The sequence below is a fragment of the Saccostrea cucullata genome, unplaced genomic scaffold (genome assembly GCF_032062105.1).
Source record: "Saccostrea cucullata isolate Sc308-1 unplaced genomic scaffold, CSIRO_AGI_Scuc_v1 ctg67, whole genome shotgun sequence".
Taxonomy (NCBI): domain Eukaryota; kingdom Metazoa; phylum Mollusca; class Bivalvia; order Ostreida; family Ostreidae; genus Saccostrea; species Saccostrea cuccullata.
The window spans coordinates 150,428-177,895 of record NW_026929387.1 but is presented as its reverse complement, the minus strand read 5'-3'; the positions used below and the strand labels follow the sequence as shown (position 1 = coordinate 177,895).

The following is a 27,468-nucleotide window of genomic DNA, read 5'->3' as shown; positions in this document are numbered from 1 at the left end:
ATGAAATATATTATATCAGTAGCAAATAAATAGCTTACTTCTCTTAGATTTATTTACATCTTTATGACGTTGTAAAGCATGCAACGCATTTCTTGGAACGCTCTAGTTTAAATGCATTAGCAAACACAGTGTAGTGCAAGTCATATTTATTTCAAATAAAAAAATTAAAAATATGCATCCTCAATATTATGTGTTAAGATTTAAAACATAGTCAGAGTTTAAACAGTACATGTTGTGTCTATTGGTTCTGTGTAAGGCGTTGTTGGATACATGGTCTGGGGATGAAAGATGCTGTAGTTATACTGCAAATAAAGATATACTATAGTACATGACAAACTAACAGAGTAAATCATACTGCATTGCAAACTTTCATATTTGTATCTTTGGCTTTCCTCTGCTGTTCTTCTTCAGAGGATTTTAAAAGATTTATTCATAACCATGGGGAACAGTTTTTTTTATGGTTCAGGTTCTGAGGGATTTTTATTTAACTAACCCTATTTTGCTGTTTTTCTCCCCCTTCGAAAATGACACAACTTTTCATTTTGGCAAAGTAGAATTTCTTCAAAAAAGGACTGTGATGTGCCAAACCTTGTTATCTTAAACATTCACATATGCTAAGATGTGGGGTTGGGAGGGGGAGGAAAGCCAAATAATACAAATATGAGAAAAAGCAATGAACTTGTCTTGATGTCTTAAGTTACAACACCTTTTCTGTATTTTAACTTTTTAAAAAAGGAATTAGTTTTGAATAATATCCTTTCTTTTATTGTATTTGAAAAATTACCATATTTTTGTCGTGTCCGTATACGTAGAAGTACGAGTCATTTGCCAGACTATCATTAAACTCCTGGAACACAGTTGAGTTCTTCCAGTCAAAGCCATCAAACTGAGATGCCAATGTACCCATGAGACTCCACTGATTCTTGTTGCTATGATGGAACCTGTCATACAGTGGTTTGCTCAAACAGTCATAAAGTCTTGTACGTGGATAGTGGAATATAAATGAAATACACATTTCTTCACTTGTAGAAAATCCTCCCTGCAAGACAATGAATAAAATTGAATAGGTTAACTACTTATACAGTACATAAACACCAAAAGCAGTTTTTGGTTATGCTAAGGATGAAGAATAAACTTGTTTAATATCTTGTTTGAAAAAATTCCATGTCTATGATATCTGAGACATGTTTTCTTTGGTTCTCTTTATTATTACTTTTCATATTAATTTTCTTTTGGAAAATTTAAATTAGACAAAGAAATTCAAATATTTTGTAGTTTCCACGTTTCGGTGTAATAGTGGTTGGAATGCTATTATTGTTGGCATATTTTAGCTGCTTTGTTTGGGTATCCTTAATGTCTAATCTGTCCATCAATTTAGGCAAACTTCGAGGTAACATTCATCAAATATTATTGAACCAATATAGTAAATTTAAGGTCAAACTTCAAAGGTAAGATAAAGGGGAAAAATGTGCATTACCTGTGACAAATCATTTTGAAATGCTATGTGTTTTGACCCCGTGACATTAACCTTGAAATTATACCTAATTTTTCAAAGAAGTATCACATTGGTAAACTTTTGAATGACAGAAAATAGGGCGTTCACCTGTAACAAATGTTTTATCTGTGTGAAAAAGTTTCCAAATGTGCTATGATATTTGATTCATGCCTTTGACCTTCATGTTTGACCTGATTTTCAAACATTTGATCCTTGCTGTTAATTTTTGAAGGATCAATGATTAGAGTATTCACATTTGACATGTGAATTACTTGTGACAAAACCTTTCCAAATGAACTATGGCCTTGAAGTTTTTCCTCAATAAAAATATATTGCTGATATTATTTACTTACATATGTTACATTGGTTCGTCCAGTGGAGTCATAAGTGCACTCAACAATGATGCTGTCGCCCTAAAATAGATGAATCTTTCTTATGAAAATATGCTTAAACAACTCAAAACTTAAAAATGATATGATAGAATATAAAATGGTTGGCTTAAACTGAGAGATTAAGCATAATAAAATACAATCATCATGATTAATAACATATATGTGAAAGTTTATATTGTCTATAATGACATGAAAGTACAGAATAAAACATTCATATATTTTAGGTATAGAAACTCCCAGGCTGAGAATAATTACATATTTCATCATTACTAGCAATATTAATCATAAAAGAGATATTTCATCTTTATAAACTTAACATCTGAAAGGGGCTGGATGGTCGTGGTCATTTTTAGACTATTTTGATCTCCTCTAGAAGAAGAGCTCCATATATAGATATAAAAAAATGATCAAATTTTAAAACTAAAATGTATGAAATTTTTCTTTGCCAAATGATAATTGACAGTTTAAGATATCATATCTAAAAAAATAAGTTATATCTGGTGCTTAATTTGTTGACCCCCGAGTCTCCTTACATGGAAATTCTTTATGATTCCGATATATCGTGTCTAATAAACTCTCTTTTGAAAATATCTAAACCTAAACACCCTTGTCAAACTTGAATCATAACATCATACATACGTCTCTCAGGGTTCTGTTTGTTCGACGAAAGTCCTGATAATTAAAGTCATAATGTTTGTCGTCTGCTAAGGGTTTCTGTTCCACTCCACCTCGGATGAGTCGAGTTTTTATTGCCTTGCCCAAAAGATGGGCATGTTGTTGGACTCCAAAGACATGGACCCCGTCTGGAAAGTCTGTAAGACCCTATATTGTAGAGAATATCAGTTGTGTGAAATTTACTTGTAAGCCTTAACGTACCTTGTTAAAATACATTGTTATAATCAACTAAGTAATTTTTGAAGACAGATTGCTCCGTAAATGTGAAGAAATACCTCAGTTTTCAAATGTCCAGTGAACATAAAATTCAATTTATTAGCAACTTAGCCAATCAAGCAGCCTTATCATTGAAAACACTGAAAATGTTTGTTTATTTAATGTCCCTTCAAGAAAGTTTCACTCATACTGAGACGCGCCACCACTAGGTGGTGGAGGGCTGCAAATCGAGACCAGTACTCGGCACGAACGGCCTTTGAACAATGAGGGATTATTCTCGTTGCAGCACTTTCTGTGACACAGGGTCTCTGTTTTTACGGTCTTATCCGAAGAAGAGGTCTCAGCAGTGGACTTGAACCCGCGACATAAGTATCAACTCTTAATTACACAACTCTAGAGCAATGCTCTTAACACTGCACCATGCGGGAAACCCTTGGAATTAAATGTCAAGATTGTCATAGAGACCTTTATAATAACGCAAACTACTTGTTAAATGTTCACTACTATGGAAAATTTCAAAGATGTAATGTGTTTCCAATGTAAAAGAGTTTCAAACGATCCTGGGGCCTGAACCCAATGAGAATGAATTCCAGTTTTAGGAATTTATCATTGTCGCATATAATGCTTTTCAAAGAAAACTGAAAACCTCATGTAAAATAGATTCGTTGCAGAAGACAGTTGAGATAAAATTGGGCTGATGAGGAGGAATAACTTGACTCTGGTCAACCATTGCTGACACCTCAAGAATACCGGCGTCATGTAGTCTCAGGGTGGGTGTCACGGTCAATCGGAAACCGGAGTTATCCACCAAGTCTACAATATAAATATACACTTCAATGTACGGAAAACTTTTCTTGAGACTGTCATACATTATTGCTACTAAAACAATCAAGTAACGGATCCTTTGGATGTTCATTATGACCATTATTTCCACTAGTAATAAAATGTTCGTAAATGATGCCTTAATACATGTGTTTGGAAAGAAATGAAAGACAATATTCAGAAAAAAATTGGTTTAATGAACATGTTTATCTGTTTGTAAGTCGTAATCTTTTACAATTAGATTAGAAACTTAATATCCAGTTGGGCTAGAACCTACAAAGCCGTCGCTATAGTGGAGTGCTTTGGATACCCTTTCAGGGCCAAGAATAACCCCTTAAATTTTACTACTTTTACTACTTAGACTTTCCAAAGTGAAAAGCAAAGACCATGACAATAAATCAGTTTAATGCTCTGAAAATGATTTTTAAGAGTGCTCAGGGGCCATCCACAAAGGCACCCACTTTTTAATTTTTTTTTGCTTCTTTGAGATGACACCGCTTCCATAACACACCCACATTGTTATCTCTAGAAACCTCGCGACGAGCCTGACTTGGGTTTTGCTGTTTTTGTTTCGAGCACAATTGTACAACTGTACAAAATTCATTTAAGGAATGATCTGAAATATCAACCGTTTCTCAATCCTGGGTTGTTGTAATGGGTTTCCATGATGTAAAGATCTGTGTCTCCAGGCTCAGCCACCGGAAGTCCCGCCTCGTCAGGGAAGTAGAACGCCTTCAAAATAATTGATATTTACAGAAATGAAAAGGAGGGCTGAATGACTGGAATGAAAAAGTGACCTTCTTGATATAAAAGAATTTACAGTGAATATACGTTCATACATTTTAATTATATACACATTGGAACACATGGTTATTTTGTCGTTTATGCGAATTACCACGGAAATCATTGCAGATATGTTTAATTTTCGTCCCTTCTAGAATTCATCTATCTAACAGTCATTTTGGGATGACATCAAATGTTGACGTGTTCATGAAACATATGGCGATAACGAACAGTATTCAATAATAAAAGTCCATAAATCAATACAAAATAGGAGTAGAGCAAACACGGACCTCCAAAAATCAGAGGTGGGATCAAGTGCCATGGAGGCGTGAGCATCCCCTGCCAACCGGTCACATCCTATTTATTGTCATGATCAGGAAATGACGGGAAAATCCGTTGTCAATTCAGTGAATGAATAATGGACTACAGTTAGTATGAAAAACGTCAGTCATCATTTGACTCAACGATAAATTGTATCTGCTGACGTCATTGTATCGACCATAGAACTTACGAAATTGTGACTTTACACGAGACTGCTTAAATTCATGTTTCATGACTTGTTTGTCAATAATTTACCTCGTTTTAAAAATTATCCTACGTAGAGCATCCTCTTGAGTATTGAATCAACTGAGAGATATAAACCCCGTATGCAGGTGATGAAGGTATATTGATGCACACGTAAGGGAAGTTGACGATAGGAAAGTTAAAGTCATCACTTTTATAATAGAGCTTGGTTGTTAGATTTTCATTAACGTCTTTTTCGAGTAAAATATCCAAATATGAAAAAGATGTGTCTGACTTTGTGGTGTTCTTGCACATCGAATTCACCCCTTTGCAGGTGAAGAAGACATATTGTTGCATAAGTAAGGTACGTTGACGATTGAAAAGTTAAGTCATCACGTTTATCATAAAGCTTGCTTGTAAGATTTTTATTTACGTCTTTTTCTAATAAAATATCAAAATATGAAACAGATGTGTCTGATTTTGTATTATCTTTTATAACAAGCTCACCGAGATATCGTATTGACATAAGAATGAAAATAACCATTGTTAATTGACAATACGTCGTCCCCATACATGTGTCTAAATGTCAAGTTGAGGGCCACAGCAAGCGATTTCTTCTTTTCACCAAATTTTGAACAAATTATGATACACGTGAATATGAAAATATGTCTGCTTATAACTCGGCACAATTTATATCACTGGAATTCTAATAGTTTGATTGTTTGAAGACCCGGTCTTCAAAAACAACATAGATATTGTTAACCAAAACACTGAGATCAAATTTTTCATAATGTAATCGTATTTTTGAATGGTATACAAATTTTGAAAATTGTATGTTTAATAATTCTTCGAGTATTCAAATTTTAAATTTTGAATTGAACTTGAACCTAGCACTTATGGCCATGGAGCTGCCAGAATTATTTTTCTATCCTGATCTTCTGAGACACGATATTTCGGTATACACGATATACACGTCCCACAGTGGGATTTAAGTCCGGTATCTACCCTTCACTCTGTGAATTTAGAAGAAACGCTGTATTAACTGCATCGTATCGTTAAATATGATTAAAATTTACCTCTCCACCCACGGCCCAGATGGCAATGATTTTACCACACGGTTTTTTGGATTTGTCCGGTTCCTCATAACACACGTAATTTGGAGAGTTTATAAGGTTTCTGTTGATTCCTGGACACTTGTAAAGAACAATGTGATGGACCAACACTTCATGGCCTTTCTGTACAATAACCTCGAACTGTGATAGAAATCATAATCTGAATATAAAATTAATTGTGAAACAAAAGATTTCATTTCAAATACAAGTAGTTGTCATACTTCCTTGTATCATAGAAAAATTCATTCAAGTATAAAATGTGAAAAAAATATGCTTTCATTAAAAAATATGATACTAATTTTTGTTGAGGATTTGATTTTAATTTTCGTTGCTTTCGAGATATAAAGAGACCCACTAATATATGTCCTTCAAGAACTGTAAAATGTCATAAATAACTACTCAACCTTCCTTCTATCACGAAATCAGATCCCCCTGAACCAATTTTTTGGCCTTACACCACAAAAGTTTGAACGCACAAAAACGTGATTTTATAGAAGTCATGACATTATCAATACCTTTGTCAGGTGGTGCTTTTTATGAAGAGTAGAAAAGTCAAAGATTCGGCAGCTGTATGTTGTATCGACAGCAGGCACGTGGTACTGAAAAGAAGGAAAAATTGAAGTTGATCCATTCTTGTAATCAGAAGTAATTATATTATATAAGCTGAAGACTTCCACAGAATATTCGGAAACTATACTTTAAAAATGAACATTTTCTTTAAATAATTCTAATCTCTACTCTTGTTAAAAGTTTTTCGTTTTACATAAACATGCATTTCTTACGTTATTGTTGAAAAAATCTATAGTTTTGGAGTCGCTCTCTAGCACTGGAGGAGATATTTTGGACAGGAGCAATAGACTTTTGACCCCACGGTTGACCCCATGATACATAATGGCGTCATGACTACTGGGATCTTTGTGGTGGTAGGAATAAATTATCTTCACTGTGTCATCCTGTTTGAAATGGTTTTAAAAAGTATATATAATGTAGCTACATAACATGTTAGAATCTATAATTACATAACATGGTAGATATTTTGAAAATTAATCTCTAGATATATATTCTTTAAAAAAAAATAGGTAGAATCTTAGGAAAACATTAAAATAGATAACTTTTGTCCATATAAGAAAGAAACTTTAAAAACAGGAAAACCTGAGCTTTCAGTTGTCATTTGGAGAACATTTTTCAATTGCTACAGAAGCCAGAGAAACGTACTATATGTTAGACATCTAATGAAAATCAAAAACCTTTAAACAGTTGAAGAAACATATACTTTTTGTTATTTCCAACAATTGTGCAGGTAAGCATACCGTGATTTTGAAGTCTTTATCATCACAAGTGTCTAGCTTCCTGATCATTTTCAAAGAAGTCCGACAACTATCCTCATTTGCATAAAGTAGATGCCAGTCTTGAGACGAATCCACGATAGGTCTAGAATGACCAACACTGTGCATGTCCTACAGAAAGAGATATTTTTGTTTAAATTATTTTTAAGAATAAAGCATTTCCTTTTTTCGTGTTAGGATAACAATTGTACCTTGAAATGAGGAACTCCATCTTTAACCCATCCAACTACAATGTCGGCAGGATACATTTTCCCGTTTGGTGATAATCCAAATCCGATGTAGCCGTTAGTTTCTACGTGTGCCTCAAATACTATGTGAGTTTTGTTCACATTCCAGAAGAGCATGTATTTTCCGTCAGGGTCGATGCTTTCCTGAAAGTCAAATTGTTCCGTTGGTGTAGGAGACCCACACGGATTTTGTGTTGTTGGAAGTGACGTAATCTTTGGATTCAACGACGTAGGACATGTAGAGAGTGGCTCAAAGTACGGAGAATCTGGGATGGGCATCTGGAGATCTTGATGGCTGTGCTGAAATTTTATTCATTTCGCGTATTAGTTTCAGCAGATGTCTAGGCACAAAATCAGTTTCACTGAAGTACAGATCACGTAAACGTAAATGATTTTGCATACTTCTCGCTTTTAAAAGCTACCAAAAGCTTGAACTGATAACTTGGAATATATTTTTATACACAGTTTGTCTCATCTGTAGTCACTTTAAAGTTAGAAGTAGATACTTCAAGAAAAGAACTGCTAGAGATACAGACCGAAAAGTTTTAAAGGCTAAAGTCGTAAAATTGACTTTGCCACAAAATGGCAGCAAGGATATAAGCTTTTAATTAACAATTCTTGTATCCTCTCCAAATTTATTAAACAAAAGTACAGAATTGGCTTAAAGGGGCAACTGGGGTTTCCATTGCGCATCTTAGTAAAATGAAGCGTATTTATTCCTTTAAAGGAACTATTTTTACAATAAATTTTTACAAAATTATGAAAGTACAGGCTATAAAATTTAGAACCGATATTTAAAAGTATTTTCACCGATAGGTAGATTGAAATAAAATTAAAGAGTTTCTGTATTGTAATTTTCACAAAATAAAACCCCAGTCGGCTCCCTTAAATGATGGTCTATTCATTTTAAATAAGCAGCGAGAAATAGCGACTATACCATTTGGGTCAGCGATGACCCATAACAGGACGCCCGGTGATTTGTTGATGCCAGTACAATATTGAAATAATTTCTGGAAGATGAGGAAGTCCAATCAAACATGGCTGCCACTGGACGTCCGCCATGGCCATTTCTACGGATACCGTTATACATCGGGGTACTCTGACAACTTTCAACAGCCATCCGTGGGTAGTACACCAAGAAAGATAGACACATTTCATCAGTGGTGGCTAACCCTCCCTAAAGAATAAGAGATATTAATAGAGCAAAATTCGAATTATTTGAAAAATATACTTGAATATAGTTTGAACAAACACAAGCAAGAGCTCTTAGATTTAGGCCAATAGAGATGATTTAACATTATATCTCCTTTTAAAAGTAAAAAGACACAGATCATTTGAGACCGTAAAATGTTAGGTACAATGTACCATATAACAGTACATCTTCGCAGGATATAGAACCTTCAGTGCTACGTAAGTAACAATTTCTAAAGCTGGTGAAAAATTCTCAAAAAGGGACATTATCACAGAACTAAACTCATCCATAGTAATAAAAAATCCATTTGATTTACTTCCAATATCTAAGCATTTGAAACGTATCAAATCCATTTCAAGACTTACATATACACTATATATTTTTTTAACTTACATAAGTAACAGCAGACTTGTGAGAAGAATCATAAGTACATTCCACAACCAGCGCATCGCCCTAAAACGAATTTCAATAAATGTTTAAAATTGCTTAATGTTTATATCAATTAGTTTCTCTTTATTAATTTAATTCGAAAAAATCCTTTATTTTCCAAAAAAAAAAAATGTTTACAAATTATTGAATTGTAATTTGAATAATAAACTATTTTAACTGATAAACAAGTTTAATAAACAAGTTTATGACTTGATTATTGATGTCGCAAAGATTGTAAAATGTTGGTTCTGTAATTAAGGATACTCACCGACATTAATTTTCTTGTCTTGGGATAATATCGATAATCTTGGTAATTGAAATCATAATTATTGTCCACTGCTAACGGTTCTAATTCAGTACCATTACGAATAATCCTAGTCTTGATTTTTCTTGCTAGCAAATGAGCGTGCTCCAGAATTGCAAATACATTTACTCCCTCGGAGAAAGAATCGAGACCCTAGAATAAAACAATATATTTACAAGAAAAACACCCTCAAAATGGTATTTTTATCAAACATATACAAAAAAAATAACAAAAAATGTGTTTTTATTAAGACAGGCGGGCACATCATTCATATTTTCAAACATCAAGATAAAAACCTTGCATTTGTACAACGTTAATCTTAGTATATACTTTAAAAATGTTGTAGCCATTTCCTCTTTTGCTCAATTGGGTTTTTACAAAAAGGCCCTTAAAGCTTATTTCAAATTACACAAAAAATGCTATCGTTGAATCCTAATTAAAACATGCTTAGATATATTTGATTGCATAATTAAACATATTTTGCTACATGTATCTGTTTTCGAAAATTTGGGATTATTCCTTGGCAAATCTAGGGAATATTAAGACATAATGTCTCCTCGGAACAGATATACTCTAGTACCCTATGTAAAAAGCTTCACACAATGCTTTGTTAAGTTCATTTCAGAGTAAACATTAAAAAGGGAATGTTCGCTATTTTAGCGGAGCTTGGTAAATTCCAAATATTCTTTGACATATTGAACTGCATTGGCAATTACTGATTAAGACTTAAACCTTAAGAAGAAGATAAGAGTGAATAAGCAGACCTTTTTTGTATTCATATGAAGTAGAATTTATTAAAGAAAATTACTACATGAAAAGAAGAAGTCTCTTGCTGTGCTTTCAATTCAATATTCAACACGGGATGCTTACTCCCTTTAATCACCTGATCCCACCTCTGTCATTTTCTGCCCTCTTCACAGAATTTTATTGTGTATGGATTTTTTTGAGATAGATTTCTGTTATCTTCATTTTTTATAAGATATATCGACGACGAGTTATCTATTAACAATATTCATTTTCATTCCTATGTTGATTTGATATACCTTTTTGTACTAAGATACCACAGGGTGACAGTGTGGGAAATCTGTTTTATATTTGAATATTTTACAGAAAAAAAACGTTAAGGCCTACCCAAGCAATCCAATTTTGTTTAATAATAAATTTGATGACTTCAATTTTTCTATCACCAACTTGCAATATTAATGTAGCAATATTCCCTCTGCACCTGCATATAGAATTCATTTCTTCTATACGTGGCTAGGGAGGATGGGTAGGGTATGTGTGTGTTGTGGTATACTTATCTTGAAAAGGGGTTCATGAATTTAAAGCAATTTAACCCCTTACATGGCATATATGCATTTCTACGCATCTGACTTGAAAAACGAGAGTAAAATGCTTATCAGAATAAATCTTACACCGTTGGAAAGAGAAAATAATTACAAATAAATAATATACAGAAAATTTTTTCATTGGTTGTACCGGTTTTTTTGCTAGCTTGAGTTAAACTTTGCGCATTTTTTTAGCGATTTTGCCATTATCTAAATTATTGCTGGGGTAACATGTTCTATTTAAAAATGCTAAATTCTGGTGATTACCTCCCAATCCCACCCCATCCCCCTAAAATACTTAAAATTGGTATGTAAAAAAAAAATGTACAACATGCTCATAATTTTCAACACAACAATACAAAATTTTTGAATATATTTAACTAAGCAAAAGAACTAGAATGAAACTCATTCTTGAATAAATTGAAATTCCAGCATGATTATGGTGTATTTCGTTGCCATGGCAAATGAAATGATATTTTATAATCATTTTCAGAAACTATATACATTGGTATATACAAAAATTACAAGAAATACTCAAAAAAATGCATTGAAATCTTAATATCAATTTGTCTAGAAATGCTTAAAATCTTTGCCATGGAAGGGGTTAATAAGCAAGATGCCGGTACGATGCTTAAGGATCACCTAATTGTCATCATGCAAGTTTTTCTCAGTCATAATCTGCACATTTATCTTTTGTTACATTTGAAAACACTAATATGTACTCTTTTTTCCATAGACCAACTGCAATAATTTACACTACACATCAATTCTCATTCAAATTTGAGTTATATCATAGTATTAATCTTCTTCCCTCACTTCCTAAAGATGCATTGTTTGCAGGTTTGGTTAGAAATGGCTTATGAGTTTTAAAGTCATGAAAAGTGTGGAACGTTTAGGACAGGAAGGTGAAAAGGGGGAGCATTAGATCATCTTTATGACAAAGTGTCCTGGCCTGGGGGCCATAAAATTTAGACGAGCTCACTTTTGATCTCAGTCTCACTTTTTCAAGAGGGATTAATATTGCAAAAGTAAGACTCATATTTAAAGTGAGCTCGTTTAAGTTTTATGGTCCCCAGGCCTGAAAAGTTTAGATATATTTCTTACCTGTTTTAAACACTCTTGTGTACAAAAGCCACTAGATAGAAACTCCTTTTCGAAAGGAGGCACTATCTGCATGTCATTGACTCTCATTCCCGCTGTCAGAATCCCAGCATCGTGTCTCCTTAGTGTCGGGGTCAAGGTCAGACGAAATCCAGAATTATCAACGAAATCTGACGAAAAAATGTTTGGTTTTATAGACTCTCTTGTTCATACATCTTCTAGAATTCTTTATCTTCTGAAGATTATGATCGAACCCAAAGTCAATAAAAATCTATACATGTCACAAGATCGATTAACAAATAATTGAAATAATTTACTACCATGTTTAATATTAGGAATTTACAGTGAAAATGTTTTTATGCATACCCCGGTATGTCTTAAGAGACGTTTTTGCATAATAATGATCACGTTAAAAATTCCTTAAAACCTGCTGATACATTGTACTGGTACTACAAATACACGTTAAAAAGAGTCCAGAAGTCCCACCATTTCTCCTGTCAGGATTGTTATAATGAGTCTCCATGATGTAAAGATCATGGTCCCCTGGTTCTCCGAGTGGTAGACCAGCTTCCTCAGGGTAATAAAACGCCTGTAATACACAAGTTAATACACTCAACTAAACAAGATACTTTATGTCACACACTACAGAGGATATTTTTTTCCTGGAAATTAGTTTTATAAATTTTTGGTTTCATATTTTTTTTTTGTTGGGATTGAATTTGGTTGTTTTGGCAAAGAGAAAAAATTAGCTTATTTGTGATCGACTTTTTTGTCTTATTATCTCAGGTACGGTAATTTTTTGTCATTTGTAAGACAAACCTCTCCTCCAACTGCCCAAGCCAGAATAATATTGCCGCAGGGTTTGAGTTGGTGGTTGTGATTAGAATAACAATCAAATCTAACACCAGCATATTTTCTGTCTACTCCAGAACACTTGTGAAGAAGAATGTGGTGGACTATCCCCTCGTTGCCTTTATCTATTATTGGTTCATACTGCAAAGAAGCGAAACATTCAGTTGATGAATTGTATCGAATAAAGGAAAAAGTTTATTATGAAAGCATCTTCAAGTTTTTTTTTAAATTTCCACGTTCTACATTTTGTATTCTTTTCTCATGGCCAATGGACATAGTTTGGACTTCTTTTAAAAAAAACTTAATCGAGACCATCAATGTTTTAGATGAAAATAGGAATATTGTGATAATAAATGAATATGATAATGCATTACCTTTATCATGTGATGTTTCTTTCCAAAGTCAGAAAGGTCAAATACTCTACACATATAAAAAGTGTCAACATCTGGTACGAGAAACTGAAAAAAAATTAAAAGGAAAAAATATTAAGGAAGATAAAAGAAGATTCGTGGATAAAATTTATAATAAAATGTATAGTCTTCAATCACGTCATTCTCAGACTTATCCAAACAGACTTGAGAAAGCAATGATTGTTTGCGAAAACTATCGATATGTAAATGATACATTTTTTTTTAATTTCCGATCATAATTTGCTATTTTTTTAAGTTTTAGACCGACTGATACCCTGTTATTCAGCAGATCTCTCGTTATGACGTCACTTGGGATGGTAGCTTTTTTGGTCTCGGTTAATAGCATGAGACTTTTGGCTCCTCTGTGGGTTCCATGATAAACAAGACCTCCACCCTCGTGCTGTGGTTCATGCTCACTGTAGGCGTAGATTACTCGAATGGTGTCGTTCTATAACACACGAGTAAAACAATGCAAAACAACAACACTGGGACAGCCGCTGGCATATTGAACATAGGATATAACACTGTATTAAAATTATCTAACAGATAATTTAATTTAAGCAAATAATAATGATGCACTGTAAACTACAATTGTATCATTGGAAACCCGAACCAAAAAGATTAAGTTACAAGCCTAAATTTCAAAATGTGTTATCAAAATGGTAAATTGTCATAGATTGTGAATTCATTGATTTACCAGAAGAAGAGAGTAAAATGCTTTGTTAATCACGAAACGTAAAATAAAACTATTCTCAAATCAGGCATTATTAATTACGTTAAACATAAAAATCTAAACCAATTTTTTTTGCAAGTTAATACTAAAAATTTGGTTTATAATTATTTCTATTAATCTTATGCTAGTTACCGTTATTTTGACGTCATCATCGTCACACGTGTCCAGTTTTCGGACAGTTTTGATCACGGTTCCATGTTGGTTTTCTGCTCCATGAAGGAGAACCCAGTCCTGTGAAGCATCAATGACTGGTTCAAAATGTCCACTGGAGTGCCTATCCTAAAAATGAAGAAAGCCTTGTTACTTTATTTATGTTTATTTTTTCTGCTCATCTAAAAACAAATGATTAGCTAGCTTAGAGAAAACGAAAAGTGATAAATATCACAAAAACTACAAACTATAGGTACTGTGAGCACTGAACTGAAACTCCCGCCTCCTGTATAACTATAATGGCAAAGTTGATGTTCAACTCGAAGTCGAAGTCCAAAAATAAGTATCAGATCAAAAAGCAAAATAGGAGGTGCACAATGGTACTTTGTAATGATAATAATTTTCGTTAGTAGTACGGAGGAGTTGCGGATAAGAGATGGGTACACCTCAGTATTATAGAAAGAATGACAAAGTGCATGTTTCTTGAGGGAATCCGAAATATGTGTCCGATCAAAAAATAAAATAATAGATGCACAATGGCATCATGTACCAATGATTCTGTGAAATTGGGTTTAATTTCATTCAGTGATATAAGAAAAGTTGCAGATAATACTTGTGAACTGTATTAATACTATTTCAATATTCTATGATAGTGGGAGAAAAAAAGCAAAATTATAAAGAAATGTTTTGTACACGCTTTCCAATGCCATTAATCTTCAGTGGAAAAAAAGCATGAAGTACGCATTGAAAACGCATTGAAAACTCATTGTGTCATAAAAGTACTAACATTCATGCAAATAACCGTTAAGGAGGAAAAAGGATGGACACTTTAAAAACATTTTTTTAACTGAAAAAAAGTTTCTCTTACTTTCAGGAATGCATGTCCGTGTTTTACCCATCCAACGACTATGTCTGCTGGGTACATCTTTCCGTTTGGAGAAAGTCCAAAGCCAACATATCCGTGTGTTTTTACATGAGCTTCAAACGTTATATGAGTGGTATTGAAATTCCAAAATAAATGAAAGTTTCCAGCTGGGTCTAGCACCGTGTGTCTTAAAAAATTCTCTGTCGGTGTTGGAGAATATTTTGTCCCCGGTGACTGTGCAGGAAGACCATCAATTGTTTTTACTATTAGAAGGCATACGACAAGGAGAGCAGCTACATCAGCCATCGTTATGTATGGATTATTAGAATTGTCCGACGTTCATATATAGTGGCTGTTGGGAAATACCATGGTTTTATCAACATGTGACTAATAATCATGTGTTTTTCTCATACATGCATTATGCACGTTTATGCATGCATAAAGCATTTTGATTCTTGATTAGTTGATTAGTTATAACCCTCTTTTTTTAATTTTCTGTCGTTTTCTTTCAGAGCAAGGAACTTATTCTTTCATTTACGAGAAAATAAAATAAAAATTTCTATCACCAAGATGGGTAGAATTCTGGTGTCGTCAACCAAAGAATGTCAGAGTTCTTATCTATCTATTGATCAGCTGATGGGTCATTATGCGGAATGAACCGATTTGTAACACGAATACACACGTGAAATCAAACCTCTTGGCCCTGTTTCGTTAAAAGAGGGTTAATTATTAATTTTCCGCAAACTCTATGGTCGATATGACCTTCTGTACTAAGCATTTCCAAGGGCTTTATATTGCCGCAGCCCTTATGTCTAAGCTTATTTTAAACATGAAGCATATGTACCCAAATGTACTTTTTAAAGGATGCTGTACTTCATATATTTGTTAAATTTGCTCCTGCATAAAATCCTAGGTCCATGCAGTCATTACTGTCCCTATTCTAAAAGTGTGACATTTGTAATACAAGGTCACCTGTAAGGACGGGTAAAGCTGTTCTGTGAAAAAAGGCCTAAAATTGTTAGCAATTTATGAAGAATGACAGAAAGATGTTTGAATTTTGACGTTCGAATTTTCATTGTTGTGGGTATAACACCTTGTTGAAACACAAGTTTAAATTACATATTTACAGTTAGATAGCTGTTATTATAACCAATACCCAACCCTCAAAATACAAAATGCTTTCAAATGCTCTTTTTAAGATTCTGCATTTCAACCGACTCTACTGGCCGAGGTTCAACAAAGGGGAAATCTGCCTTGAATTGTTTAATCTGCAGGAGAAGGATTGCCAGTAATATGACGTGCTTTTTACATAAATAAGGTCTTTTGCTCCAGCTGAAGACCTTCTAATCTTTCTAATGGTTAAGATTATATTGCAAAAGCTGGAGCAAATTATACGTAAAAGCACTGAAGTTGCGTATAGTAATTCTTGTTTTTCGATTTCTGTATTCAAAATGGAGCTGTATAAAATTTAGAACGTCTAAAAGTGAAAATTTACACATATTTTCCTTTCTATCTTCCCAACCAATAATATTTTGATATAACATGTAGAATAAAAATTGTGCACAAGGTCAAGGCCTTTGATTTGATAAAATTAAAAAGGGGATGGCCCCGAAAATTTCAATTCAATTCAATTCAATTCTTTATTGGCACTAAAGCACATAATTATGTACAGGAATGTGTTGTTAACCATATACATGTATTGCAAGATATTATACTATTGTAAGCTTGTTTCTAATATCAAAACAGTCTCTGATATATAGACAGATTTGTTTCGTAGATACAAAGTTATGTGGATTAAGCAAACAAGATAAGTTATTAACATCTAGTAACCTTGAATACTTATTCCTGACATTTTTATACACAGGACAATCAAGTAAAAAGTGTTTTTCATCTTCAACAAGAGTTTTACATTGGAAACAAAATCTATTTTCTCTAGGAATGACAGGGTTACAATATCTACCTGTTTCTACGTACAACTTATGTGCACTTATTCTTAACTTGGAAAGATAAGAAAATAAATTCTTATGAAGTGGAAAACACAAGTATGGTTGGATTTCCAGTTTCTTAGCATCATAGTTGAATAATGTACTGTAAAATGACAGCTTACCGCATTGAGTATTGTTAATGTGTTGAAGTTCAGAAAAAAAATTTATTTTCAAAGAAATTTTTAAGTTTAGGACTAAAAGTTTTAAAATCTGTGTCAAAGTTAAAATCTAACATCATCTGTATTGATTTTACACAACTTTGCCAACATTTTTTATTTTCACTGGCCAATCGCGTATCTTCCAAGTAAGCATTCTTGAGTAAGACATTGCAATTAATTTTGTTTTTGTTAATTTTTCCAATCTGGAATAATATTTAAAAACAAGATGGTAAATTTTGGTATGTACAGGGAAAACACCTAATTCAATTTTAGTTGCTAAGTTTGATGCTTTATTATGGACACCTAAGATGTTTTTTAAGATAAAATTTTGGATTTTTTCAAAAGGAGTTATATCAAAATTATTGGGATTTGTATTAAAATCAGAGATCCAATTTTCTGAGGAGTATGTTAAATAATAATTGATTCATATAGCTTTAACCACAAGCTGGGAGAGAGATTTGAGCCAAAGGGTAGTTTATGCTTTAAGGCAAAATAAGCTTTTCGGGCTCTGGCAGCAAGGTCATCACAAGCATTTTTAAATTGCCATTTGATTGTGAAAATATACCAAGATATTTGTACTTATCAGTAATATTTATATTATTATTGTTATAATAAAATGCATAATATTTCTTTATTTTTCTGGTAGAGCAAATCATAACCTTTGTTTTTTCTAAGTTTACTTGCAACTTCCATTCTATACAATATCTTGAAAGACTGTCTATACAGTTTTGGAGGCCTTCAGCTGACTCTGATAATAAAACAAGATCATCAGCAGAAAATAAGTGATTAAAAGTTAAATCACCTAAACATACAGGGTAGGTCAAAACTTTCTCAAAATAATTTTCAAAGTCGTCAACAAAAATATTAAATAAAGTAGGACTTAAATTATCCCCTTGTTTAACTCCTAATGTAGTATCAAAAAACTCACTATAATAATTTCCCTGTCTTACAGCATATTTTGTAGTAGAGTACATATGTTTTATAATACTGAAAAAAAAAATTAGGGCTTTAGGGCCCTTGAAGGTTTTTACTTTATAACTCAAAAAAACGGTCAATATATATGGCTACAGTTAAAAAAAATTGTTCATTTACGTCTTACTGATCTCATGAAAATAGTGTTTTGTTCGAGTATTGCGTAAATGTAGCAGAAAGGATAACCTGTAAACAGGTAGCTGCTGTCATTCAGAAAGTGAATCAGAAATCTTCATATGTATGACATCAACAAACTAGCTTTAAATAATATACCCTAATATTCCTTCCATATAAGGTTTCAAACGCGCTTTGTGGTTCATTATTAAATTGTTCAATACAAATAGTCTTTCTTTTTTATTATGTTAGTTTTAAAGTGAACAGGTCCTCGAGAAAGGGGAAGATTAAATGTATCTTCCTTCGTTTGTTATTTCAACAAACTATATAAGTAATATTAAACTTTAAGCATTGAATAATAAAAGATCATTACATGTGACTTGTACACAATTTACGTTCTCCATGTTCAACTCGATGTTTACAGATATGTAAACCATCCCGTGACCACAGGTTGCCGAGGTCATCAGTGTACCTGATCGCGTTTTGTATTGATTAATGGCAAATTATTTGTTTCATTTATATCGAATCTGCAAGATTTCTTCATTTTATCTTTGATTCAATAGTACGGTGGTATATTTAGGACACGCAATTATATTTTTTTTAATACCAGAAAAAAATTATCTTGTGAAAACGAGATATTATCTTGTGAAAACGACAAATTATCTTGTGAAAACGAGATATTAACTTGTGAAAACGAGATATTACCTTGTGAAAACGAGATATTATCTTGTGAAAACGACTTATTATCTTGTGAAAACGAGATATTATCTTGTGAAAACGAGATATTATCTTGTGAAAACGACAAATTATCTTGTGAAAACGAGATATTAACTTGTGAAAACGAGATATTACCTTGTGAAAACGAGATATTATCTTGTGAAAACGACTTATTATCTTGTGAAAACGAGATATTATCTTGTGAAAACGACTTATTATTTTGTGAAAACGAGATATTATCTTGTGAAAACGACATAATATCTTGTGAAAACGAGATAATATCTTGTGAAAACGAGATAATATCTTGTGAAAACGAGATATTATCTTGTGAAAACGACATATTATCTTGTGAAAACGACTTATTATCTTGTGAAAACGAGATATTATCTTGTGAAAACGACATATTATCTTGTGAAAACGAGATATTATCTTGTGAAAACGACATAATATCTTGTGAAAACGAGATATTATCTTGTGAAAACGACATATTATCTTGTGAAAACGAGATATTATCTTGTGAAAACGACATAATTATCTTGTGAAAACGACTTATTATCTTGTGAAAACGACATATTATCTTGTGAAAACGACATATTATCTTGTGAAAACGACATATTATCTTGTGAAAACGACATAATATCTAGTGAAAACGACTTATTATCTTGTGAAAACGAGATAATATCTTGTGAAAACGAGATAATATCTTGTGAAAACGAGATATTATCTTGTGAAAACGACATATTATCTTGTGAAAACGACATATTATCTTGTGAAAACGACATATTATCTTGTGAAAACGAGATATTATCTTGTGAAAACGAGATATTATCTTGTGAAAACGAGATATTATCTTGTGAAAACGAGATAATATCTTGTGAAAACGAGATAATATCTTGTGAAAACGAGATAATATCTTGTGAAAACGAGATATTATCTTGTGAAAACGACATAATTATCTTGTGAAAACGACTTATTATCTTGTGAAAACGAGATATTATCTTGTGAAAACGACATATTATCTTGTGAAAACGAGATATTATCTTGTGAAAACGACATAATATCTTGTGAAAACGAGATATTATCTTGTGAAAACGAGAAATTATCTTGTGAAAACGACTTATTATATTATGTCGTTTTCACAAGATAATATCTCGTTTTCACAAGATATTATCTCGTTTTAACAAGATAATATCTCGTTTTCACAAGATAATATCTCGTTTTCACAGGATATTATCTCGTTTTCACAAGATAATATGTCGTTTCCACAAGATAATAAGTCGTTTTCACAAGATGATATCTCGTTTTCACAAGATAGTTTCTCGTTTTCACAAGGTAATTTATCTCGTTTTCACAAGATAATATCTCGTTTTCACAAGATAATACCTCGTTTTCACAAGATAATATGTCGTTTTCACAAGATAATATCTCGTTTTCACAAGATGATTATGTCGTTTTCACAAGATGATTCTTTTCTGGTATTTAAAAAAAAATATTTGCTTGTCGTAAATATACCACCGTACAATTCCAAACACTATTATATAACATCATTTCATTGGCCTGTTCACTGTTGACGCCACAATACAATAAAAAAATTATTTCTCTATCCCTCGTTATTGAAAAGATGCAACAAAAAATAATTGCAATTAGTGATGGAAGTCTTAATACTTGTGTAAAGTAATATAATTTTTAATATCGCTCTCTATAAAATGTTTCTTCTTTTGATTTTACATTTAATATTTGAAAAAAAAACAACAACATAAAACAATACTTTTAAACAAACAATTCACGCATTCTTACAGTACACAGTTTACATTCATGTGTTAAAAATTTTGTAACCCAGTCCTTGTCCACATGTGGCTGCGAAGATCAGCGAACCGCGGTCCGTCATCCACAGTGTACTAATAGCGATTTATGGAAAATTGAGTTTGATATTCGTTTATTTCGAATATTTTATATTATTTCATTTCACTGAAATTAGGAATGGATGAAAAGTTTATACATGTACTGTACACAAGGCACTTAAGGACTTTGAGCAGTAAGGGATGAAATAGTAAATACGGAGAAAATGAACAGTATTCAAGCTCAAAAGACCATCCAACAAAACAAATCAGGGGCAGTGCAAAAACGGATCTTTATTAATGAGTGGAATACGGTGCCAAGGATCCTTTTCATGCCAACACCTACCCCGCCACGAGACTTTAGTTTACAAGCCTCATCTAAAAGACCAGTCTCCACGTCTCGCTTTAATAGTTATCCATACTGGACATAAAACATTATTTCGACTCGATGTATGGTCTAAAAGAACATGGCTGAACTTATCCAGTCAGACACTCACAGAATGGAATTGCTCTTAACCAGTGTGTGTTATGACCTTGATGAAAGATCATTTTGGAAGAGACAAGGTCTCTGACAGAGAAACTGTAAGTTCGCTATTTGCTGTTTGTATTTTTACTAGTGTCACATTGCTGGTATCATGCAAAGAGTAATACGGCATTGACTCAAGTTCAGTGCCACTAAGGATAAGATGTTTTTGACTGTATGTATGGACTTAAAGAATGTGTGTGAATTTTTCAAGTCGGTATCACACAGATTGGGTTTCATAACCCGAGTGTGTCATGACTTAATGCAACGTCATTTGGAACGTTCAAGGTCACGTACGTTCCTTAACAGTCTTCTTCTTAGCAAAACACTGTAAGTTGTTACTCTTACAATATTGCTCACATGTAAAACTTTTGAATGTGGCATGACCTTGACTCAAGGTCACTACTTCCTTTTCGCAGCTACAACGGAAGACCTATCCGTTGCTTTGCAACGCGCTTGGCTCTAGTATTATTATATTTCTAAATGCAAAGCACAAAATTACCCACCAATTTTATAATTGTTAAAAATGTCTTTTGATGCTTTTAATGTGATTACTAGTACTCACTTCAGTGAGAAGTCTACGTTGTTGGCCTTAAAGCCTAATGACAATAACCACGTAGTTTTTGGATATCATGTCTTCCAACAATCTGTCGGAATTTTCCTCCCGCCTCTTTATTAGCAGACCTATTTTTGATATATGAAACTAGTCCGAAATATCTGACGTTTTCCTGCCTTTTTTTTAACGATTTTGATATTTTTACGTGCCAGGAAAACGTCAGCACCCGGGCCATCACGAAAATTGGAAACGTCGTCCTTTTCAATTTGAGTTGATTTTCGAAATAAATGTTGAACTTACAATTTATCAATAGCATAATGCATCTAGTAGTCACCAATATTGATGAAAAGAAAACATCACTCCACATTTCGATACAGGACTTACAGGATTTCAAAATGCACGAAATGAAAACAATTCTCGACAATCAGAAGAAATATTTTCATCGGATTGTATATTTTTTAAACGAACTATATAAAACGATGTTGACGAGTACCAAAAGTATTGTGCTATTGATAAAAAGTGAGTTTGTCATTTAATTCCGTTCGCAAGTATCGAAAATCAACCTGAGAATGCCGCCTCCGGTTGGAGGCGGCGAATTCCCAGCTTTCGTAATGGCGCCGGTCGGACGTTTTCCTGGCACATAAAATATCAAAATCGCGAAAAAGCCAGGAAAACGTCAGATAATTCTGACTAATATGATACATAATTTTTTTGAAAACTTACACATGAGATAAAGTACATAATGTGGATTCAATATATCCCAGTGAATTTGAAATGATAGAGTCTGACCAATCTGTTCCATATTCGGTTATTTTACCAGAAAATGACGTTAATGGTAACCTAACACATAACTCTATGATAGTCGTAATGACTTTAACTTCTAATATCTCAACTATACAACCATACCCTAATTAAGCAATATACCCTTATCACCTGCATATGGATTTTTTCTCCCGATTGATTTGATACTAATTTTTAGGCCGTCCTTTACACACTGAGTTTTCCCGTTTTCCCCCCGAACATGACAGGTGCACACGGCCGGCAGGGGATGCTCACTCCTCCATGGCACCGGATCCCACCTCTGATGTTTTGGAGGTCGTGTTTGCTCCGCTCCTATTTTGTATTGTTTAATGGGCTTTTGAGCTCGAATACTGATTGTTATATCCATACATTACATGCATAAGCTAAATTAATAAAACATTTTACATAATTTATTCAGGTAAATATTTTAAACATTATATCAAAAATAAACAACATTTGATCATCACTATTTCATATTGAAATTTAAAATAAGGGAGTCAGTGGTTTAAACAGAACATGCTGTGTCTATTGGTTCTGTGTAAGGCGTTGTTGGATACATGGATTGGGGATGGAAAACACTGTAGTTATACTGCAAAGAAAGACAAAATAACAAAAGGGTGGATTATACCATATCTGAATTATTTTACGATTATGCACAAATACAATGTAATGGTTCATTAGCATTTTATAAATTAACCTACACTTATAATATCTTGACGTTAGTTAAACTTTACATATTTTTTTAAAGTTATATTTTCAGGAAATTTAATATTTTTTTTTTTATAATTTTGGTCGACAAAATATTATAAAAAAGATTACAATAAATCACAATGCTTGATTTTGTTCACTTCAAAATTACGAGTATATAATGCTTAAAGTTATGTTTAAATTAAAATTTTACATTGGTATTCATACTTTAAAGTTACTAAAAGGCTTTAATGGCTTTGAGTTTTATTCACCGCAGGGGATAATTCAAACATGACAAATGTATACACGTCTCATGGAGTGTTAAATAATCTCCTCGGATTTGTTAATTTAATTTCAAAGTAAAATGATTAAAATGATATCCTTTTTTCTGATATTTTACCATAAAATAATAAAAAATGTAACAAATTAACACAAACTAAAATTAATTACCACGTTTCTGTCGTGTCCGTATATGTAGAAGTAAGAATCTTTGTACAGACTTTCCTTAAACGTTTGGAAAACAGTGGAGTTTTTCCAGTCAAAGGTATTGATCTTGGATGTCAGTGGCCCAAGGTAACCCCACTGGGCGTTAACGTTGTCGTGAAGTCGATCATACAGTGGCTTACTGAGGCACGTGAACAGTCGTGTACGTGGATAATAGAATAAGGAGGACACACACATTTCTTCACTTGTAGAAAAGCCACCCTAAAATGTATAAATCGGTACATGTAATTGAAAAATATGATTCATTTTCATTAAAAAATGATGGCCAGCGTCACTTGAGTACATGTGATACAAACTTCTACGAGACCTTAAAGTGTATAAGGCTTAATAAATATATTCCTTTTGTTATGTAAGTATATTTACAATTATTAATACCTATGTTTTGAGAAATGCTATTCAGCTTTTGTGTTTAATTTTCATCTGTATTACTTTTGCTTATAACTTAAAACAGTAATTTTGATTGACACTTACATATGTTAATGTTCTTTCAATATAAAAGTGTTTTAATTTGTTGTGTTCAATTCCCTATAATTACAACTTACAGTTGCATCCAACACTAACTGCAGTTACTATTCTTCTAAGTAGTATTATTTGGTTTTAAAAAATACATTCGTATGTTACATTTTTAAATTACAGTTTAATACTTACGTATGTTACATTGGTCCTTCCTGTTGAGTCATATGTACATTCTAAAATAATACTATCACCCTGAAATTATTTAATATATTTATTTTATATTATATATTATTATAATATTTATCATATTCCCTCAGTCATATAATATCAAAAACAAATGAATCACCAAGCTAATTTCACTCAAGTTTCAGTGGAAATATGCATTGAGAATAAACGACAAAACTTAAGAAGAAAAATTTTAAGAAGAGGCCAATGGGCCTTATAGGTCACCTGAGTATTGTGTAACAACTTTCAAACAATTAAATTTGGTTCATGTTTTAAACCAGAGGCCATGGAATTCGCAATTCACAATTTTGAAAGAGGCACAATTTCTTATCATAATTATAGACTTAGCATGCTTACTCTAGTTAATACCCAGAGGCAGATCAGAGTAACAAAGAGAAAATGCACTTCAACTTTATAACAAGTTGTGCACCTCACCCCAAAGGAACCGCTGACCCTGGTGCCACATATTTCAAAATTTTGCAAATTTTATCATAAAATGGTTGTTTAATACCAAAGAGCAGATTTCAAAGCATTAATTTATTTTCAGACTATGTACCCCCCCCCCGGGCATAAAAAATAACCATTTTGCTAGATGCACCTTTCTTCATCATAAATATATATACTTGGATCATTGGCATAAAACTCAGGAGCAAAGAAAAAGATTTTCAAAGAATTAATGCATTTTAACTATATAATCAATAGAGTCGTAACACCAGAACCCCTGACCCTGGGGCCATAAAGAAGAAGATTTTTAAAGATTGCAATAATTTTAGTGGTTTTGGCCCCACCCCTCAGGCCCCAGGGAGGCGGGGACCATAAAATTCACAAATTTTGTTCCCCTTTACCCATTGGTAGAGGACTCAATGCTCATTGACCTAAACACTTCCTACGGTACGGATGCGGTGTGTAAGATAAACACAATTTAAAAAACCAAGAAAAGTTGGTATGGAAAACAGAATTCAAACACTCACGAAAGTAAAATTGAAAAACATAAGACCAAGTTCAAAGCTGTTTTCATTGTCTTCTCTTAACTGCAGATCAGTTAAAACAAATCACTATCAATATGTGACTATATACTTACAGAGGACCTTGACTTAGTCGCATTGACTGAAACTTGGTTAGATTCCTCTGTTGATAAAGCTTTTGTGAATGAACTGAAACCATCATGCTACGAAATCATTCGTCAAGATCGCAACAGTGGACGCCGTGGTGGTGGAATAGCTCTTGTCTTTAAGAAGGGGATTGATGTGACCGTTCTGAACACAAGCTCGGATATTTTCACTCAATTCGAACATCTAGAAGTTACAGTCCGAATAGAAGACATGAGAATGAATCTATGCATCATTTACAGACCGCCACCTTCTACTGTGAATGGTTTAACTACCATTCAGTTCTTCTCAGAATGGGACACCTATCTTGATCAGAATACCATATTTCCCCAAGACCTAGTAATCACAGGTGATTTCAATTTTCACGTCGACAATCGTAGTGATCCTGAGGCAAGCAGGTTGTTACAATCCCTTGATGATCGCAACCTTATACAACACGTGGACGAGCCGATCCATGTTCACGGACATATCCTAGACTTGCTTATCACACGATCATCTAGTGAAATACTACATTCACGTCCTCAAGTCAAAAATCCTTCATTGAGTGATGTGAAAGGAAACTTGTGCTGTGACCACTATGCTATACATGCAACGTTCAACTGCAGAAAGCCACAACATCAACGTAAAGAGATTACATTTAGAAGGCTCAAGAATATCGACATACATGATATGAGTAGAGATATCAAAAAATCAACTACAAGATGAATCCGCACGAAATGAGAACACGTCTGTTGACCATTTAGTACAAGGGTACAACAAATGCCTCTCGCATATTCTAAACACTCATGCGCCTCTTGTTAGCAAGTGAATTCTTATAAGAGCTAACACAGAGTGGTACACAGACGAGCTCAGGACAGCGAAACAACAGAAGCGGAGAACGGAGAGACTTTGGCGTAGAACTAAACTGGAAATACATCACCAGCTTTTTAAAACGGAATGTAAGCAAACAGGCAATTACTACACAAGGCAAAAAAGAATTCTATTCTGCTAAAATTCAGGAATGCAGATATGATCTGAAAAACTTCTTTAGGGTGACGAATTTATTGATGGGTAAGAATCAGGAGAATCCCCTACCAACATCATTATCGGATGAAGATCTTGCAAATAAATTTTCAACGTTTTTTATAGACAAAGTAACATCCATCAGAGAGACACTGAAACAAAAAACAGAAAAAGAAGACAGCTATTTAGGCACAGACGTATACTATCATGGGCCTCTATTAGCTGCTTTTGAACGTACCACTGAAGATGAAGTACGATCACTCTAATGAAGGCACCCAGTAAATCATGCGAACTGGATCCAATTCCAACAAAACTACTGAAAAAGTGCCTGGATCCGGTAATACCGCTTGCCACAAAAATGGTTAATGCATCTCTCGATCAGTGAATTTTTCCGTCTGCATGGAAGGAGGCCATAGTTCGTCCACTTCTTAAGAAACCTGGACTAGATAAGGAAGTGTTGAAAAACTATCGGCCCGTATCAAACTTGAGTTTTATCTCAAAAATATTGGAGAAAGTTGTGGCTCGTAGGATTGATGCCCATTTGGATGCGAATTCTCTTCGCGATCCACTTCAGTCGGCATATCGTCCGAGGCACTCCAAAACGGCCCTCATCAAGGTCCACAACGATATTGTGACAGCCCTAGACCAACAATCTTCAGCAATCCTTGTCCTTCCGGATTTATCCGCTGCTTTTGATGTTATTGACCATAATATATTGTTCCAACGCCTAACTGTGTCTTATGGTTTCCGTGATGGAGCTCTTGAGTGGATCGAGTCTTACCTCAAGAACAGAAAACAATGTGTCACAATTGGATCCGTCCGATCAGAGTCTAGACAGCTGCCTTTTGGTGTCCCCCAAGGATCTGTACTCGGACCGAAATTGTA

General features: G+C 33.5%; 1 protein-coding gene across 1 annotated transcript in view; it reads right to left on the bottom strand.

Moving 5' to 3' along the window:
* Positions 1-131: 131 nt before the first annotated feature.
* LOC134280721 (uncharacterized) overlaps positions 132-27,468 on the bottom strand; it is a 43,124-nt gene continuing 15,787 nt past the window's right edge. Inside the window, exons 19-41 of the mRNA XM_062763169.1 lie at positions 24,440-24,499; positions 23,738-23,992; positions 14,940-15,272; positions 14,054-14,200; positions 13,463-13,636; positions 13,153-13,236; positions 12,746-12,919; positions 12,413-12,515; positions 11,930-12,096; positions 9,462-9,650; positions 9,158-9,217; positions 8,510-8,749; positions 7,537-7,872; positions 7,310-7,456; positions 6,782-6,952; positions 6,515-6,598; positions 5,964-6,140; positions 4,230-4,332; positions 3,425-3,591; positions 2,527-2,709; positions 1,849-1,908; positions 785-1,039; positions 132-302 (exon numbers count right to left, since the gene is read on the bottom strand). Of these exons, the coding sequence (XP_062619153.1) occupies positions 219-302; positions 785-1,039; positions 1,849-1,908; positions 2,527-2,709; positions 3,425-3,591; positions 4,230-4,332; positions 5,964-6,140; positions 6,515-6,598; positions 6,782-6,952; positions 7,310-7,456; positions 7,537-7,872; positions 8,510-8,749; positions 9,158-9,217; positions 9,462-9,650; positions 11,930-12,096; positions 12,413-12,515; positions 12,746-12,919; positions 13,153-13,236; positions 13,463-13,636; positions 14,054-14,200; positions 14,940-15,272; positions 23,738-23,992; positions 24,440-24,499 (3,753 nt within the window). The 3' untranslated portion in view covers positions 132-218. The remainder of the gene's footprint in view (positions 303-784; positions 1,040-1,848; positions 1,909-2,526; positions 2,710-3,424; positions 3,592-4,229; positions 4,333-5,963; positions 6,141-6,514; positions 6,599-6,781; positions 6,953-7,309; positions 7,457-7,536; positions 7,873-8,509; positions 8,750-9,157; positions 9,218-9,461; positions 9,651-11,929; positions 12,097-12,412; positions 12,516-12,745; positions 12,920-13,152; positions 13,237-13,462; positions 13,637-14,053; positions 14,201-14,939; positions 15,273-23,737; positions 23,993-24,439; positions 24,500-27,468) is intronic.